At 42.7% G+C, this 13,549-nt stretch overlaps 4 protein-coding genes across 4 annotated transcripts; 1 reads left to right on the plus strand and 3 right to left on the minus strand.

Moving 5' to 3' along the window:
- Nucleotides 1–609: 609 nt before the first annotated feature.
- On the minus strand, nt 610–3,528 carry Bcdhh1. The gene is made up of 3 exons (XM_001555924.2): nt 3,026–3,528; nt 2,902–2,974; nt 610–2,840 (listed from the first exon to the last, which is right to left on the minus strand). The coding sequence occupies exons 1-3, from the start codon at nt 3,067–3,069 to the stop codon at nt 1,341–1,343; spliced, it is 1,617 nt and encodes a 538-aa protein (XP_001555974.1). The 5' UTR covers nt 3,070–3,528; the 3' UTR covers nt 610–1,340.
- A 336-nt stretch (nt 3,529–3,864) lies between these two features.
- Nucleotides 3,865–6,285, minus strand: Bcpri1. The gene is made up of 4 exons (XM_001555926.2): nt 5,771–6,285; nt 5,523–5,720; nt 5,028–5,474; nt 3,865–4,980 (listed from the first exon to the last, which is right to left on the minus strand). Exons 1-4 carry the CDS (start codon nt 6,094–6,096, stop codon nt 4,368–4,370), a joined length of 1,584 nt encoding a protein of 527 aa, XP_001555976.2. The 5' UTR covers nt 6,097–6,285; the 3' UTR covers nt 3,865–4,367.
- Nucleotides 6,286–6,570: 285 nt separating this feature from the next.
- On the plus strand, nt 6,571–7,607 carry BCIN_07g00140 (hypothetical protein). Its single transcript, XM_024693768.1, has 2 exons — nt 6,571–6,723; nt 6,778–7,607. Exons 1-2 carry the CDS (start codon nt 6,689–6,691, stop codon nt 7,436–7,438), a joined length of 696 nt encoding a protein of 231 aa, XP_024549554.1. The 5' UTR covers nt 6,571–6,688; the 3' UTR covers nt 7,439–7,607.
- Nucleotides 7,608–10,031: 2,424 nt separating this feature from the next.
- On the minus strand, nt 10,032–13,137 carry BCIN_07g00150 (hypothetical protein). Its single transcript, XM_024693769.1, has 4 exons — nt 12,124–13,137; nt 11,830–12,051; nt 11,091–11,694; nt 10,032–10,927 (listed from the first exon to the last, which is right to left on the minus strand). The coding sequence occupies exons 1-4, from the start codon at nt 12,330–12,332 to the stop codon at nt 10,217–10,219; spliced, it is 1,746 nt and encodes a 581-aa protein (XP_024549555.1). The 5' UTR covers nt 12,333–13,137; the 3' UTR covers nt 10,032–10,216.
- Between the last annotated feature and the right edge of the window lie 412 nt (nt 13,138–13,549).

Raw genomic sequence — 13,549 nt, forward strand, 5'->3', positions numbered from 1 at the left:
ATCCGTTTTGTCAGGCCCAGGAGAGTCATTTCGTACCACCTACCAGCTCAGCCACAAGCATATGATTAGAGCTCCGAAGTAACATTTCGCGGCCCTTTGTTATGATCGTCCTCCACGGTTCCTAATCCATGGAGTGGGAAGGTCATGTATTGTAACATCGCTCAATCCACGAATCGGCCGACACGGAAAAATAAGTACATGTGCGTTCATCGCCTCGCTGCCGTGCTAGCTATGGTTACCGCTACTCGGATCCACTTTGTACTTCAGAGGTTGCAGCTTCCGTTCAACCCTGAAAGTATCGGGTATCGGGTACTGGAACTAGAGCTGGAACTTGAACTTGAACCTTTATATTGTCCGCCATGATCCATGTACATAACCAACCGACCGAACTGACATGCATATGTACATAACATCATGTAAGGGGCTCTGCTGCACATAAACTTTGATGTTTCAAACCGTCATATATGTCCAAGTGCAATGCGGTATTACGGTATCACATGTGAATCAATATCATCATCATCGAGATGGAAGTAGAGAGGAATAATAGTATTGTCTGAAAATGATGGAAGCTATCGAGTCCATGCTCGATCCAAACTAAAATCAAGATCGTGGGTACCTCCCTAAAGTTTTTTTATGTTATTTTTCTGTGAACCCCCCTCATCCCAAGATGTCGTGCTTCCCACTTCAAGAGTGTGAGAAGTGACCATCATTACCATTGTAATGCACTCTCAACAGCGCCATCCCCTTCTACCTTCTCATCAATGCCAGCCACGAGTCGTTGTTGATTGAATCACCTTTATCAACATTAACCCAAAAAATCATCCGCCCGTCGGCCCACCCATCACTAACCATTCATCAAATGCTCATTACCAGAGCCCATAAGATGAAGAAAACAGATTTACCCATCGCCCATTCCAGAAATGCCTTTACAGCAGAACCAGTCTAGACTAGAAAAGTTTCTCCTGCGAGTACCTTCATTGAACGCCCTACCATTACGCCACGCCGTCATACCAGAGCGAATCCGCTGAAACTTTTGCTTCCCGCTACTACTCATGCGACCCGGAGTAGTTATCTGTCGAGAAAATGAAAGAGAGGAAATTGAAAAAACGAGAGTCGTATGATACAAACACGAAAATTCAGCGACAGCTGAAGAAATTCATGAGCCGAATCAAACGTCAAGTCGAGTAGCGGGATGCATCCAGAAACAGCTCAACGCCGAGAGCAAAAAAATCCCGCAGCCATGTCCGTCGTAAAATCGAGTCTATCGCAAAGGGAATAGAAGGTTATATGTACAAAACTCCAAACATCATCATCACGTGTAACACGGTTGGTACACAAGCCTATTGAGCTGGTGGAGGACCCTGGCCTCGGCCTCCTCTTGAGTTGTCGTAACCGTTCTGTCGTGGTCCTTGACCACCTCCTCTACCACCACCAAATCCACCTCGGCCCCTGGAATAGTTTTGACGCTGACCTTGGTTCTGTCTTGGTCCTTGTCCTTGTACTTGCCCTTGTCCTTGACTCTGGTTTTGACCTGGGCCACTCTGACGTCCATTATTATAATTATTATATTGACCACCAGTTCTCTGATTTCCAGAGTGCTGCGTGGGTTGTTGCTGATCACGTCCTGGTCCTGATGCCTGACGGGTGTTGGTTTGGAAATTGGATACGGGACGTGGAATGTTTTCGGGAGTTTCGTAGACATAGAGATTTTTCGGGATAATTTGGGGAATTGGGGCAATCTCTGTCCCAAGTTCACGCTCGATATTATACAAGTTGAAGCGATCTTCCCAGCTGATGAGGTTGATTGCGAGACCAAGATGTCCAAATCGACCAGATCTACCAATACGATGAAGATAAGTTTCGGCGTTCTTAGGGAAATCGAAGTTGATAACAACATTCACAGCTTGAATATCAATACCACGAGTGAGTAAATCAGAGCAAACAAGATTGCGGCAGACGCCATTGCGAAAGTCGTGGAAAACACGGTTTCTGTTGGCCTGGATCATCCGAGCATGACTGTAGAAACATGAATAGCCTAATTCGGTAATCTTCTTGGCAAGAAGTTCGACTCGATTTGTAGAGTTGCAAAATATAATCGACTGGTTGATTTGTAGTTTTGAGAACAAAGTATTGAGACAATGTACTTTCTCTTTCTCTTCGACAAATGCATAAAACTGAGTAATACCGCGCAGAGTGAGCTCATCCATGAGATTGATTTCGTAGGGGTCGGCCATGTTCTTATCCGAAAAGTCCTTGACCGTCATTGGGAATGTTGCGCTGAAGAGCATGATCTGTCGGTCCTTGGGATGGAATTGAAGTAGTTGTTCGATGACGATAGTAAATTCAGGTGAGAGGAGTTTATCAGCTTCATCCATGACAAACATGTTACATTCACTGAGGTCCGCCACATTTTTTCCTGCTAAATCGAGGATTCTACCAGGTGTACCGACGATGATATGAACAGGCTCTTGGAGACGCAGGATATCATCTCGCAAGGTAGTACCACCAGTAGTGACCATAACGTTGATGCCGAGATGTTGTCCAAGAGTTTTGCAGACTTGTGAAGTTTGAAGAGCTAGTTCTCGAGTGGGTACCAGGATGAGACATTGTACTTTGGTGTTTTTAGGGTTGATACGTTCGAGTGCAGGGATAACGAAGGCGGCAGTTTTACCGGTACCATTCTTCGCTCTAGCCAGTATGTCTCGACCTGTAAGGGCCACGGGGATTGCTTCTTCTTGAATTGGGGATGGCTTCTCGTACCCCATTTCGAAGATGCCCATTAACAGCTCTCGCTTGATGGAGAAATCTTCGAATTCGAGACCTTTGGTGGCGGTAACATCCTACATGGATATGTTAGCAACTGCAATGAACCATAGACTAGACAACACTGTGTTTGAGTACCTCTGTCTGTTGCCTCGTGTCTTTCGCTGGAATGTTTAGACCAGCTTTCCAGTTGTCCGGGGAAGCATTATCACTATTCTCATATCAGTGACAATTAAAGATATCCAAGGAGTGACGAGCATACTTGATCTGAGTAGCCGCTAGCTTGGTTGCCAGCTCATCAGCCATTGTATATGTATTTTTTGTTGGAAGAGGGTATCTTTGAAATAAGTGTATGAGATGTGGTATTGAGGCGCGAAAACAAGATCGCGTTCTATCGGAATTCGTCTTAGATCGTGTGCAATTAATTTAGCATGAAATGGTATAACACTAGAGAAGGCCGATGGAGAGGAAGGCCGCAGTGGTGTTGATCTTGAAGGGTGAGAATATACGAGTTATTATCGAGTTGAGGGGTGGTTGTTGATCTCGAGGGAATTGTTGATTGTTTGTGATGTATTTGTAGTGGGGTTATTGAGCGTATGTATTTATGTTTTTCTTGTCTGCAGGATTGTGCGCATGAATGGAATTCAGGATTGTAATTGAAGATCGTGTCTATGTAGAGATCCGAAGGTCTGTGGTGGTACTTGTTATGGTATGGTAGTTGTTGAATTGTGAGTTGCGGTGGTTGTGTGTGTTTATTTCGAATTCTTCAAGGGTTGACTTGGGTTGGGTTGAGTTGAGGTGAGGTGAGGTGAGGTGAGGTGAGGTGGTGTTTGGATTGAAAGGAAGATCAGAGAAACTTTAAAGGTTTAGTGTGGCTCCTCAAAGCTTTCGGCAGGCGGGCAGGCGGGAGGGCTAGAATGGAAAGGCTACCTAGCAATTTTAGCATGGCCCACGTGATGTAATGTTCTACGATTGATTGGGACTATCGTAACGATGGAGGGATGTGGGCAAGTACGGTCTAGATGTTATACATTCGCATTCACATTCGCATTCACATTCACCCAGTAATAATATGAATGGTAACTACGTAGTATCTGGTAATGGATCAATAGAAAGAACTGCATTTCGCGCCCTTGTATTCTCAAGCCAATCGATAAAAGGCTGAGAACATTCGAATTCGATACATTCACATATAACCCTGGATTCGCCCATCAAAAGACACTTATTCCCAGGAGACCTGTAATTTGACCCTGTGCTATACTTGATGTGCCTACTTATGGATTCACTCACTACACGTACAGGTTAGACGTGAGTAGTTTTGCTCTATGAAGCAATCAATGGCAAAGAATGTCCAGGCATGCGGCCGATCATCGAGTGGCAATTGATTTTTTGAAAAGCTCAAGCCCAGGCTCATGTTGTTCTCGGTGCAGCAAAGGACATGTAATTTAAAGGGAAATCGCAATGTAACATAGATCTCCCTACTTGAGCATCCTAATCATTCGGATTAATATTCATATCTCATTCATTATCCATATACCTAGTATATCCATCCCAAAACCACCATCAACCCATGACGCCAAAGACTGTGACGACATTCCACAACACTAGAATGCCATCGCATCTGTATCTCGCTCCCTTTTAATTTTGATATCGCTTTCATCTTTCATTAGAGCTGCGACAAATGATCTGAAGTAGTCTACGTATGGCTTCAAACTTGTTTTCTCCCAATCTTGTATGCTTTTTCCATCCAAATCACCAGCTTCGGGCGGGGTCCACTGGTCGATCTCACCCAGAAGTTCAGTCACAGTTGGTACAGCCAGAGGATCAAAATCCCCCACATGTCTGGTGTCTATAGGAACACACACTCTTCCTGTGCCTGGGTGTACGACGAAAGGACTTTTGAGTAAATGGTTGAGATGTTTGCTGACTTCGATATCAAGTCGAGGGTACGTGTATTCGAGAACAATATCTTGCTTCGCTTCTAGTAAGGCTCTTGGATCCAAACCCTTGGTAGATTTTGCCAATGCATCAATATCAGCCCATTTCGATGTTGATGACCGTCCAGGAGCAGAGCTCCACTTTTTCCGTAAACTTTCATTCAGTGTTCTGTCAGGTAGAAGCTGTAATAACTTGTCGATCTTATCGTCTTCCTCCCACGGATCTTGATCATGAAGGATATCGTTTTGGAAGTGCCCTTTAAGTATATCGAGACTTCGTCTGCTTCTTATTAGTAAAAGGAAGAATTGAAGTATAAATGTACATACAATACGTGCGGATGCAGTGGTCTTTTCACATTAACTTTTTTCGCAGTTTGTGATCCACCTCGAATGACCTCTAGATATCCTGCAATAGCCCTTCTCTTCTGGTCGTCCATTTGCCTGGCTTTCTTGTCGCATACCCAAGCGTGAGCTCCTCTCCTTCCAGAATATACCCACATGATATGTTTGAAACCAAAATCGTCACGTAGCGCAACATCAACCACTTTGATAGCCATAGTAATGAATTGCCAGCACTTATTGCAGATGTTTGCTTTGTCGCAGCACGTTCTGATCTCGTCGTAATCCGTCAAATCGATATCGAAGCATAATTCTTTGGCTATTGGTCGAAAGGCGGAAGACTTGCGAAGTGTTTTGCGATCCCTGGGATTTGTACTATATACTGGGCCAATTTCGAATCTTGACGGCATAAGACGAAGGACATCCTTACGTAGACTGTAGTTTATTAGCGCAAGTGGGCCTATGTGATACACCATCACTTACAGATCGGAGGTTGGGAATGCTTGGTATCGCAAGTATGCATCGTTTTGAAGGGTGAATGCAAATTCACGATGTCCAAAGTCGGTTGAGGGCGTCGGAGAATGATTGAGCCATTGAAATAAGTGGCGCCAAGGGAAAAGTCTCTGATAAAAGGATCGCATAACTTCCGGATCTGATGATCGCGATGTAGGACCTATATTTCTTGATATATACTTAGCTTATGAGTGCGGAGCATGGCTTTCAATACTTACACTGGGGAAGCTGGCGCTTCAGGTGAGCTGGACACCTTTTCCTCTTTCGCATTTGTACTTGGGAATTCATCGTCAGACTCTAAATCTGCAAACAAATCTGATAAATTGGTCTCGATTTTCGCAGCCGCCTGAGGTATCGCCTCGCTTTGTACTCCAGCGTCTGCCATTGTAATATCTTCGTCATCATTCAACTCAGCAACCTGCGTGTTGGCAGACGCATTCTCTGCTTCTTGACTTATTTGTGCGTCATCCCGGTTCTCTTCGCTATCTGCCATATTCTCTTGTGATTTTATCGAGGGTTCTCCGGCGGATATAGAGTGTGGCATAATGAGGTTCGTGTACGTACTCGCATTCCCAAGATTTTAGCAGAAGTAACTTCAGTCTCGTACCGAAAATCAATTTAAACTATCCACGCGTTGGACGCGATCAGTCCCCTTTTCGCGATTATGCGCTAAGATAAGCTGATAATGATCAATGAATTCATGGAGTAATCCGCCTCCCGGATTCATGCCACCAAAAAAATGAATGTAGTGATTGGGAAACATTGTCGAAATCTCGAAATTAATATTCCCCATATTTAAAGATTCGAATTTATCCTACTCGCATACTCGATGTAAGACTAATGGCGAAATGCTATTGACGGCTTCCTTTGTCACTCGTTTTATCTATGGAAGGCAGTAACCACCTTGAAATTGAATGCACTATTCGAGGATCCCCCTTTCCTCTCGACAATGTAATGGAAATAATCCAAATATGATACCAGGAGAGGGTTCGCTATTTGTATTTTCTCCTTTCCAAACGCTTTCAACACCTCTGCTGGAAATCCGTACTCATATCAAATCATTCTTTGAAGCCAAGAGATTATAAAATCCAACAACATAGATATCTCCTTCCCACTGCAGGATTCTGAAAGGCACAATGGAACGAACTAATCCCTTCGATGGTTTACCAATGTATGAGATTTCTACCGCCCTGTTGCATTCATGCTTATACAATGTCATATACAGTTCCCCCTTCGCCAAGAATTGGTCTCCATTTTATGTCAAATTTCCAAGCGAGCAATATCCAATAAAATATGACGTCGAGAACGAACGTGTGAGTACTAAAAACACGTTTTTCAACGACCTGGGCTTGCACCGTACCCCTGATCTAGCTCTTAGACTCGATGGTTGTTTTCGAATTCCTTTACAGTTGATCCTACGATGGTTGCAAGAAGACCATATGGATGTGATATTGAGCGAGCTTCAGAAGAGGGAGCACCAACCCTTGTTTGACAATACCTCGGGTGAAAATGCTTGGACGAACACCGTCATACACTTGTGTATACTTTGTGAGAATTGGGACTTTCCCCTTGCTTTTAACGCAGCAATGAATCACCTATTACATCTACGAGACTTTTCATTTATGGCCCCGAAGCAAATCGAGGCCATTTACAGGATTACCCACGCTGGATCGATTTTGCGTGGATTGATCGTGGATATTATCTCGAGCACAACGCCTCAAGATACAATGAGACGTTTAGGGTCACTCGAAAGCTCACTTCCAGACGAAAAGTTCGAGGAGCTTTTGGATGATTTGAGGACACGCGAAGTTCCCGAACACTCGTTGTTTGATTCTGCTGGCAATCTTATAATTGGTCGGTTAGTGGAATATCATATGAAGTTATAGGAGAATACAAAGCGTCCATCGTTTTTTCCGGTGCTTTTACGGCTTGTTTTGCGAATGCAGCGTGAGTTCTGAAATGGAGGGATGGTCTATTTTTTTTCGAGACATGTTGAATCTGTGAAGATGGAAAGTAGTAATAGCTGGTACAGATAGCATGCGTGTAGCTAAAGCAGCGTTTAAAACCTCAACATTAAAGCCGACTTTCAATTTTTGTAAAACTTTTGTTCGGCTCAATAAGCGTGGCAGCTTATGTATGTTCATTTTGATATGTTACATAGCTGGATAGTTCATCCATGCGCTCATTAATCAACAGAAAGGCAACTCAGGCCATTTTGTACCTTGTTAGACCACCCGTCCATCTGTTTATTGCATGGAACTTCATACATAATGCTGAAGGCTATCTATCCGGACTTTGATTGTTGTCTATTGTCAGAGAGAATGCCCAGAGGATTGGTGCATTTCAGGTAGTGTAATTTAACATTCTCCGGAATGAGAGCTCTCCTTAATCAAGTAGACATGGATTGTATACTCAGCGGTCATGATCCACTTCTATTTTGGGTGGGAGAGAAAGTTACTTTTGCAAAATTTCGACGCGGTTACGTTGCTCCACAAGGAACCAGTCTTGGTGGTCAGCAGTTACGATGAAGATAATTCTTGACCACAGACACATTCGAAAGATACTAATGCTTGTTTGATGAGCCAAGGTTCAGAATGCATGCCGCACTCTTTAAATTATGCTTTCGGTTATATTTTAAGATGTCGTCATCAAGCTTTTCTCTAACAAGCTAGATCTCGCCAAACTATTGAGGTTCTCACCGGCGATTATACAAAGCTTTAAAAAGTCTCATGATTCGGCAATTATTTCCTACTACAATCTCCAGCAAAAATTATAGACCGCTTTTCAACAATTTTTTGTAGAGACTCTTAAGTCAAGATAGCACAACTTCTCACACCGCCGTCTGCTGGGAAGCAGCGACATTATCGTCAGTGCTTACGGAAAATGGATGTCGACAAAGTGCAGCAGACAGGCAAATTTTATTCGGCGAACAATAAAAATACTAGACGCCCACAGTCAGACAGCAGCTGACATCATGAATACCAACATCTTTCTTAAATACAAAGAAAATCCACTTGAATATCATCTCATCTTGCAAAACAAGTGATTCTAGAGGTTTTCTATATAAAAAAAGGATAGTTCTAGGGGTTCCGTATACCCAGACATAAATACGCCTCCACGACGGATTTGAGTTCTTCAAACTCAAAGTTGATGACCTGCTTTAAGTTTCAAAGGATAGAGTTTATTTCAATGTTGAGCTTTTTATATGATAGATCCTGACACGTAAACTCTATGCGTCATATCTTAGCCAAGCTTGAGATATCTAGAGCTCCACTCACCCCCTTAACACCGGTAAGGAATAACCATGGCATAAATTGCATGAGCCCGGAAAGAAATGGATCACTCGGCAAGATCTTTAATGGGACAGAGACCACCCCAAAAAAGATGTTACGAAACAAGACAAACCCCAAATACGAAGAGAATGCGAGTTACCGTTCTGAAATTCAGTTCATTAGGAAGGACAACAATCATAGCAACAAAATAGGATTTAACTCAAGTGTGGCAGATTGAACTTCCTGGTGAGGAAACGCATGTATTAGATATTTAGGTAGTCGAATCCAGAAAGAGTCGAGCACAACCAAGTACCCGTATGCACTATGAACATGTTTTTGCTTTATCTTGTACATATGTATAAGATACCTAAGCATAGTAGCTCACCTAACGAAAGAATATTCAATTGTAATATTGTTGAACTCACGTCTAAATACTGATAGACATTGTGTTATAACTATTTTAGGATTTATCCATTCATGAATTCATTCTCAACGTTCAAATCTTGGGGAACTTTAAACGACAGAGACCAAATCAGATCATCCAATTTAACCATTATAAAACTTGTACACCATTATGCATATAACACGCAAGATTACTCATTTTCAGATCCGAAATGAGAAAATCGAGAAATCACTAGATCTATCTGGGCCTGGCAAGTTATCTATATGTTGTCAATAACTCAATCATCTAGTCTAATCATATACAACGAAAGTTATCGTCCAATATAGCACAATCAATCTATTGTTACGTTGATTGGAGTCAAAATTTCTTATCTGCTTTTAATATCTTATGGTTCTGATAGAATTTTGTGATTTTGAACCAACACTTCAAGAACTCAAAGCTCCTATACAATACCTGAAAGCTGATATTGTTGATTTGCTCGAATTAAGTACTGTGACAAACTAATGTCCTGTGGTATCAGTTCAAGACATGTCTTTGATGACAAGATTGCACACGGAAATTGAAGTTTTGGAACATTCTGTGTGTAAGATGACATTAACATAAATTTATAGTCAAATCATTATATCTATAACTGGTATATGTTGGATGAAGTCTCTAGGTACATGTATCTGACGAGGTGTATTGGTAGATACATGGATATCATGAATAGATATATCCTACCTGCATACTTTTACATGTTATCCAACACTAGATCCTGTCATTTCACGAAAGACATATCTTGTATGATTATTTCTTATCTTTGGAGTCTATGATTTAAAATTCGCTTGTGCATTCCTAACCACGCATATACAAGAACTCCTACAACTATCAAAAAAAAACTTGAAAATCCACGAAAAGTCCTCGAAGTGCCCCGAAGTGCCCCGAAGCCGACCTTCTAGGAGCATCCACACGCCAAGTACCACCATAACTCTCGATAATAGCTCCAGAAATCATATAACTCCCATTACTCCCGCCAAGAGATCGCCTATTTGTTGTCTCTTGTCTCCTCTAACCTTCCTACGCTTGCTTGGTCGAGATCCTGAGCCATTAGCATCGCTACCCATTATCTCCTCGGACTGCTCACGGATCCTAGTTCTAGCGACAGGTATTGCGATACGTGTATAAACATAGCCTTTTGCGCCAACCCCGAGGTTTTTGCTAGTATATTTGAGCGATCTATCACTCATTCCACCATCGTAAAATGGCTGATGCAAATCCGCCTTCGACGGTGCATAAGATAGCTCTGGACCGAGACGAAGAGAAACAAATGGAATAGAAGATATGAATTCACCGGAGACCATGGGAACAAATTCGTCGACCTTTAAGCCAGCGGCACGCAAGTCCTCATCGTTGCGAAGTTCGCTAAGTCGATTAAGAGAGGTAAGGGTGCGGAATTCCCAAGTTTCAAGCTCACGATATTCTTTGCGACTGATGTAATCCACAGCTTCAAAGTGAGAGAGGCCAGTTCTCTTGAGTTTGGCGCGGCCAGCGGGGGTTCTTTCCATCGCTCTCACTTGCTCCTCGGCGTGAAGATATGCGCTATTTCGCGCTGCGGATGAAGTTCCTCCTGTAAGTAAGGTCGGTACATCTGCTCGAGGTATCATTGTGACTTTTGCTTTATCCCACAAAGGTTTGGCAGTGGATCTACGGATTGGTCTGGCCTGTGATAATTGTTGTTAGAAGTTGTTTTGTTGGAATAGCATATGCAAGGCACGTGCTCGAGTAGGTTTTGAGAAATTCAGAACACAAAGGTCCGTGCTCAGACCATTACCGAGATCCTTTCAAGAGAAAAAGGGGTTCAAGAATAAAAAGGAAACGACTTACAGGAAGTCCAAGACTTGCGCGCAGAGCCATAATATGCTTTACACAATCTGACTGTAAGATTTCAAGTAATGCCCCATCAGGGTGTACTTCCCAGCCAAGTTTCCCAGCACTGAGTTGAGCCAACCCATTGAAGCCACAGTCCACAACGTCGAAAACAGCCAAAGCAGGAAAGTCGTTTAAGTATTGGAAGCAATTGTTTGTGATTTCCAGGAAGTTTCGAAGCTTCAAGATTCTCAAGACTTTGAATCCTTTTCCCGTCGCTGCTACTTCGCCCCAGGTTTTGATCACTCTGTCTCCGAAGCTCGTATCGAATTGCTTACCGGCAGTCCTTACATGTTTGCCATGCTTTGGATTAGAGATCTCGAGAGCTACTAAGTTAGAAAGTGTAGATAATTCGACCATATTAGAAGTGCTGAAAGCAGTGGTAATAGATAAGTGTACAAGAAAGTCGAAAGTAACCGATTTGAGTGGCTTTGTATAGACAGATAAGGACGGGACTGGCTCTTCAACAGAACCACTATATCTAAATTGGCTTAGAATGGCACCCTCTTGTCGATCGAGGGCTTTTGAAAAGGCCTTCCACGTATTAAAACTGTTGGCACATCTATCTAAAATCAGTACTTGTATGCAAGGCAGTTGTCAAATATTCGGAGTTATGTGCCCTGCAATTAGGATTATACAGAATCCTTGCAGCGCTCCTCAATTCAATAGTAAAGTAAGGGAAATGACTATAACTAACCTCTTGGACAGTTCACGCCAAAGGTACTCGAGCTGTATTGAAGGCATGTTCTTGATGCTTTCATAGGTAATACTACTAATGTTTTTAACAATCGAATCGACCGCAAGTTGCATTAAACGTGGTACATGGGGCTTTCTACGTTTGAATTGTGCGGCGATTACTTCCTCGGCGGTGAGCTCTTGATCTTCATCAGATTCTTCCCAATTTGCTTCTAAAAGTTCCCTAAATGGATGTCAGATGCCGTTTTTCACATTGAGTGAATAGAAAATGATAAAAGATAGGGAAGCAGCTTACTCAAATTGAGAATCCCAGTGGTAGTCCGAGACTTGAAGTTCCCGTGAAGTTGTTTCCTGCGATACTAGACCCGAGTCGGGGTCAATTATTCGTCTAGGACCGCCCAAGACGCCACGCGGAAGAGTAGTTGATGGTTTAAGAAGGCGAAGTCCACGAGCGCGCTGGCTCTGCTCACGGAAGTAGCCATTCATTCTCGTTGTTAGTGACATGTTTGTGATGGATTTGCTTATGATAAGACGCTTGTATTATGAAAGATTGATGACTGCAGTTATAGGAGAAGGCTTTCGAAAACTGCGATTTCTAATTCCTAGGACATGTAGACAAAGGTCTTCTGCAAATATCCCAATGAAATTGGCGCTTGCAGCTGCAAAAGAAGACTTCTGGTATTTTGGTAAGTTGTTGAGTATGATGGCTTTGGTTATGAAGGAGAACCAAATGGAGCTGGGTATAGTTTGCGGCTGTATCAGAATAAAATGAGTGTGTAGTTGGCAACTTAACTCATCGAACTATTTCTCAAGCCGATCAGATCGACGGGTATGATACCTAGAGGCACATTTGGCCGATCAAACCTTTCATCCGGATATAATGGCAAATGGGAATACTTGTGGCGGGAAGAAACCTGTAAATGATCGAGCTCGATGAATAAATTTGGAGTGCAGTGAAAAATAAATTTAGTAGACTCAGACCGCCGATACAAAAGTGGAAATTAGATGAATTAAGATACCAGAACTTTGACTTCCAGGGGTATGTTCCGCGAATAATTGGAGTTCAAGAATCTAGTACACAATATTTAAAAACCGTCGAAGCGGAAGAGAACGAGATGGGTGGGTTTGAGAAAACGGAAGAGACGGCAATGAGGTGTCGATTGTTATGGCATTTCAACTGAAATTGATGCCTTAGGAAGGATGAATTGCATTGCCTTACCTTGCCTCGCCTCTGACTGTCTTCTGAGGATTTAGACAATCTGAATCATCCCATCAAGGTTCTCTATCATATCATTTCCTAACTCACTCCAAGAGAAACTTTGAACATGCGCGTGTTTAACATGAAGTTTGTGATGACTCAGCATCGCGGCTACCTTTTTCCGTTCCCGCCCCACCAAACACCGGCCATCTCTGAACTACAACTCATAGATTTGAGCTTCCGTGGAAGAAACGTTTCAGCGTGAAAAAGCTCCAAGTGTAGTAGGCAACTTTCTTTTCTTGAGCTTAGGTAAGTGGCCTATTGTATCGTGAGAAATATGATTCTTGTTTGCCGACTTGTAATCGACGAATAAACGACAATTTCTATGGATGAGAAAGGCGTGTAAAGAGTAACATTTCGGTTTCTCTAGCCTCTTCATCGGCGGATTCAGAACCTGTCAGAACTAGAAAATCCATGTAATATGCTGGGCACATATTATGGTCGTTCCTGGAACAGCTAGAGA

This window comes from Botrytis cinerea, chromosome 7 (assembly GCF_000143535.2).
Source record: "Botrytis cinerea B05.10 chromosome 7, complete sequence".
Classification (NCBI taxonomy): domain Eukaryota; kingdom Fungi; phylum Ascomycota; class Leotiomycetes; order Helotiales; family Sclerotiniaceae; genus Botrytis; species Botrytis cinerea.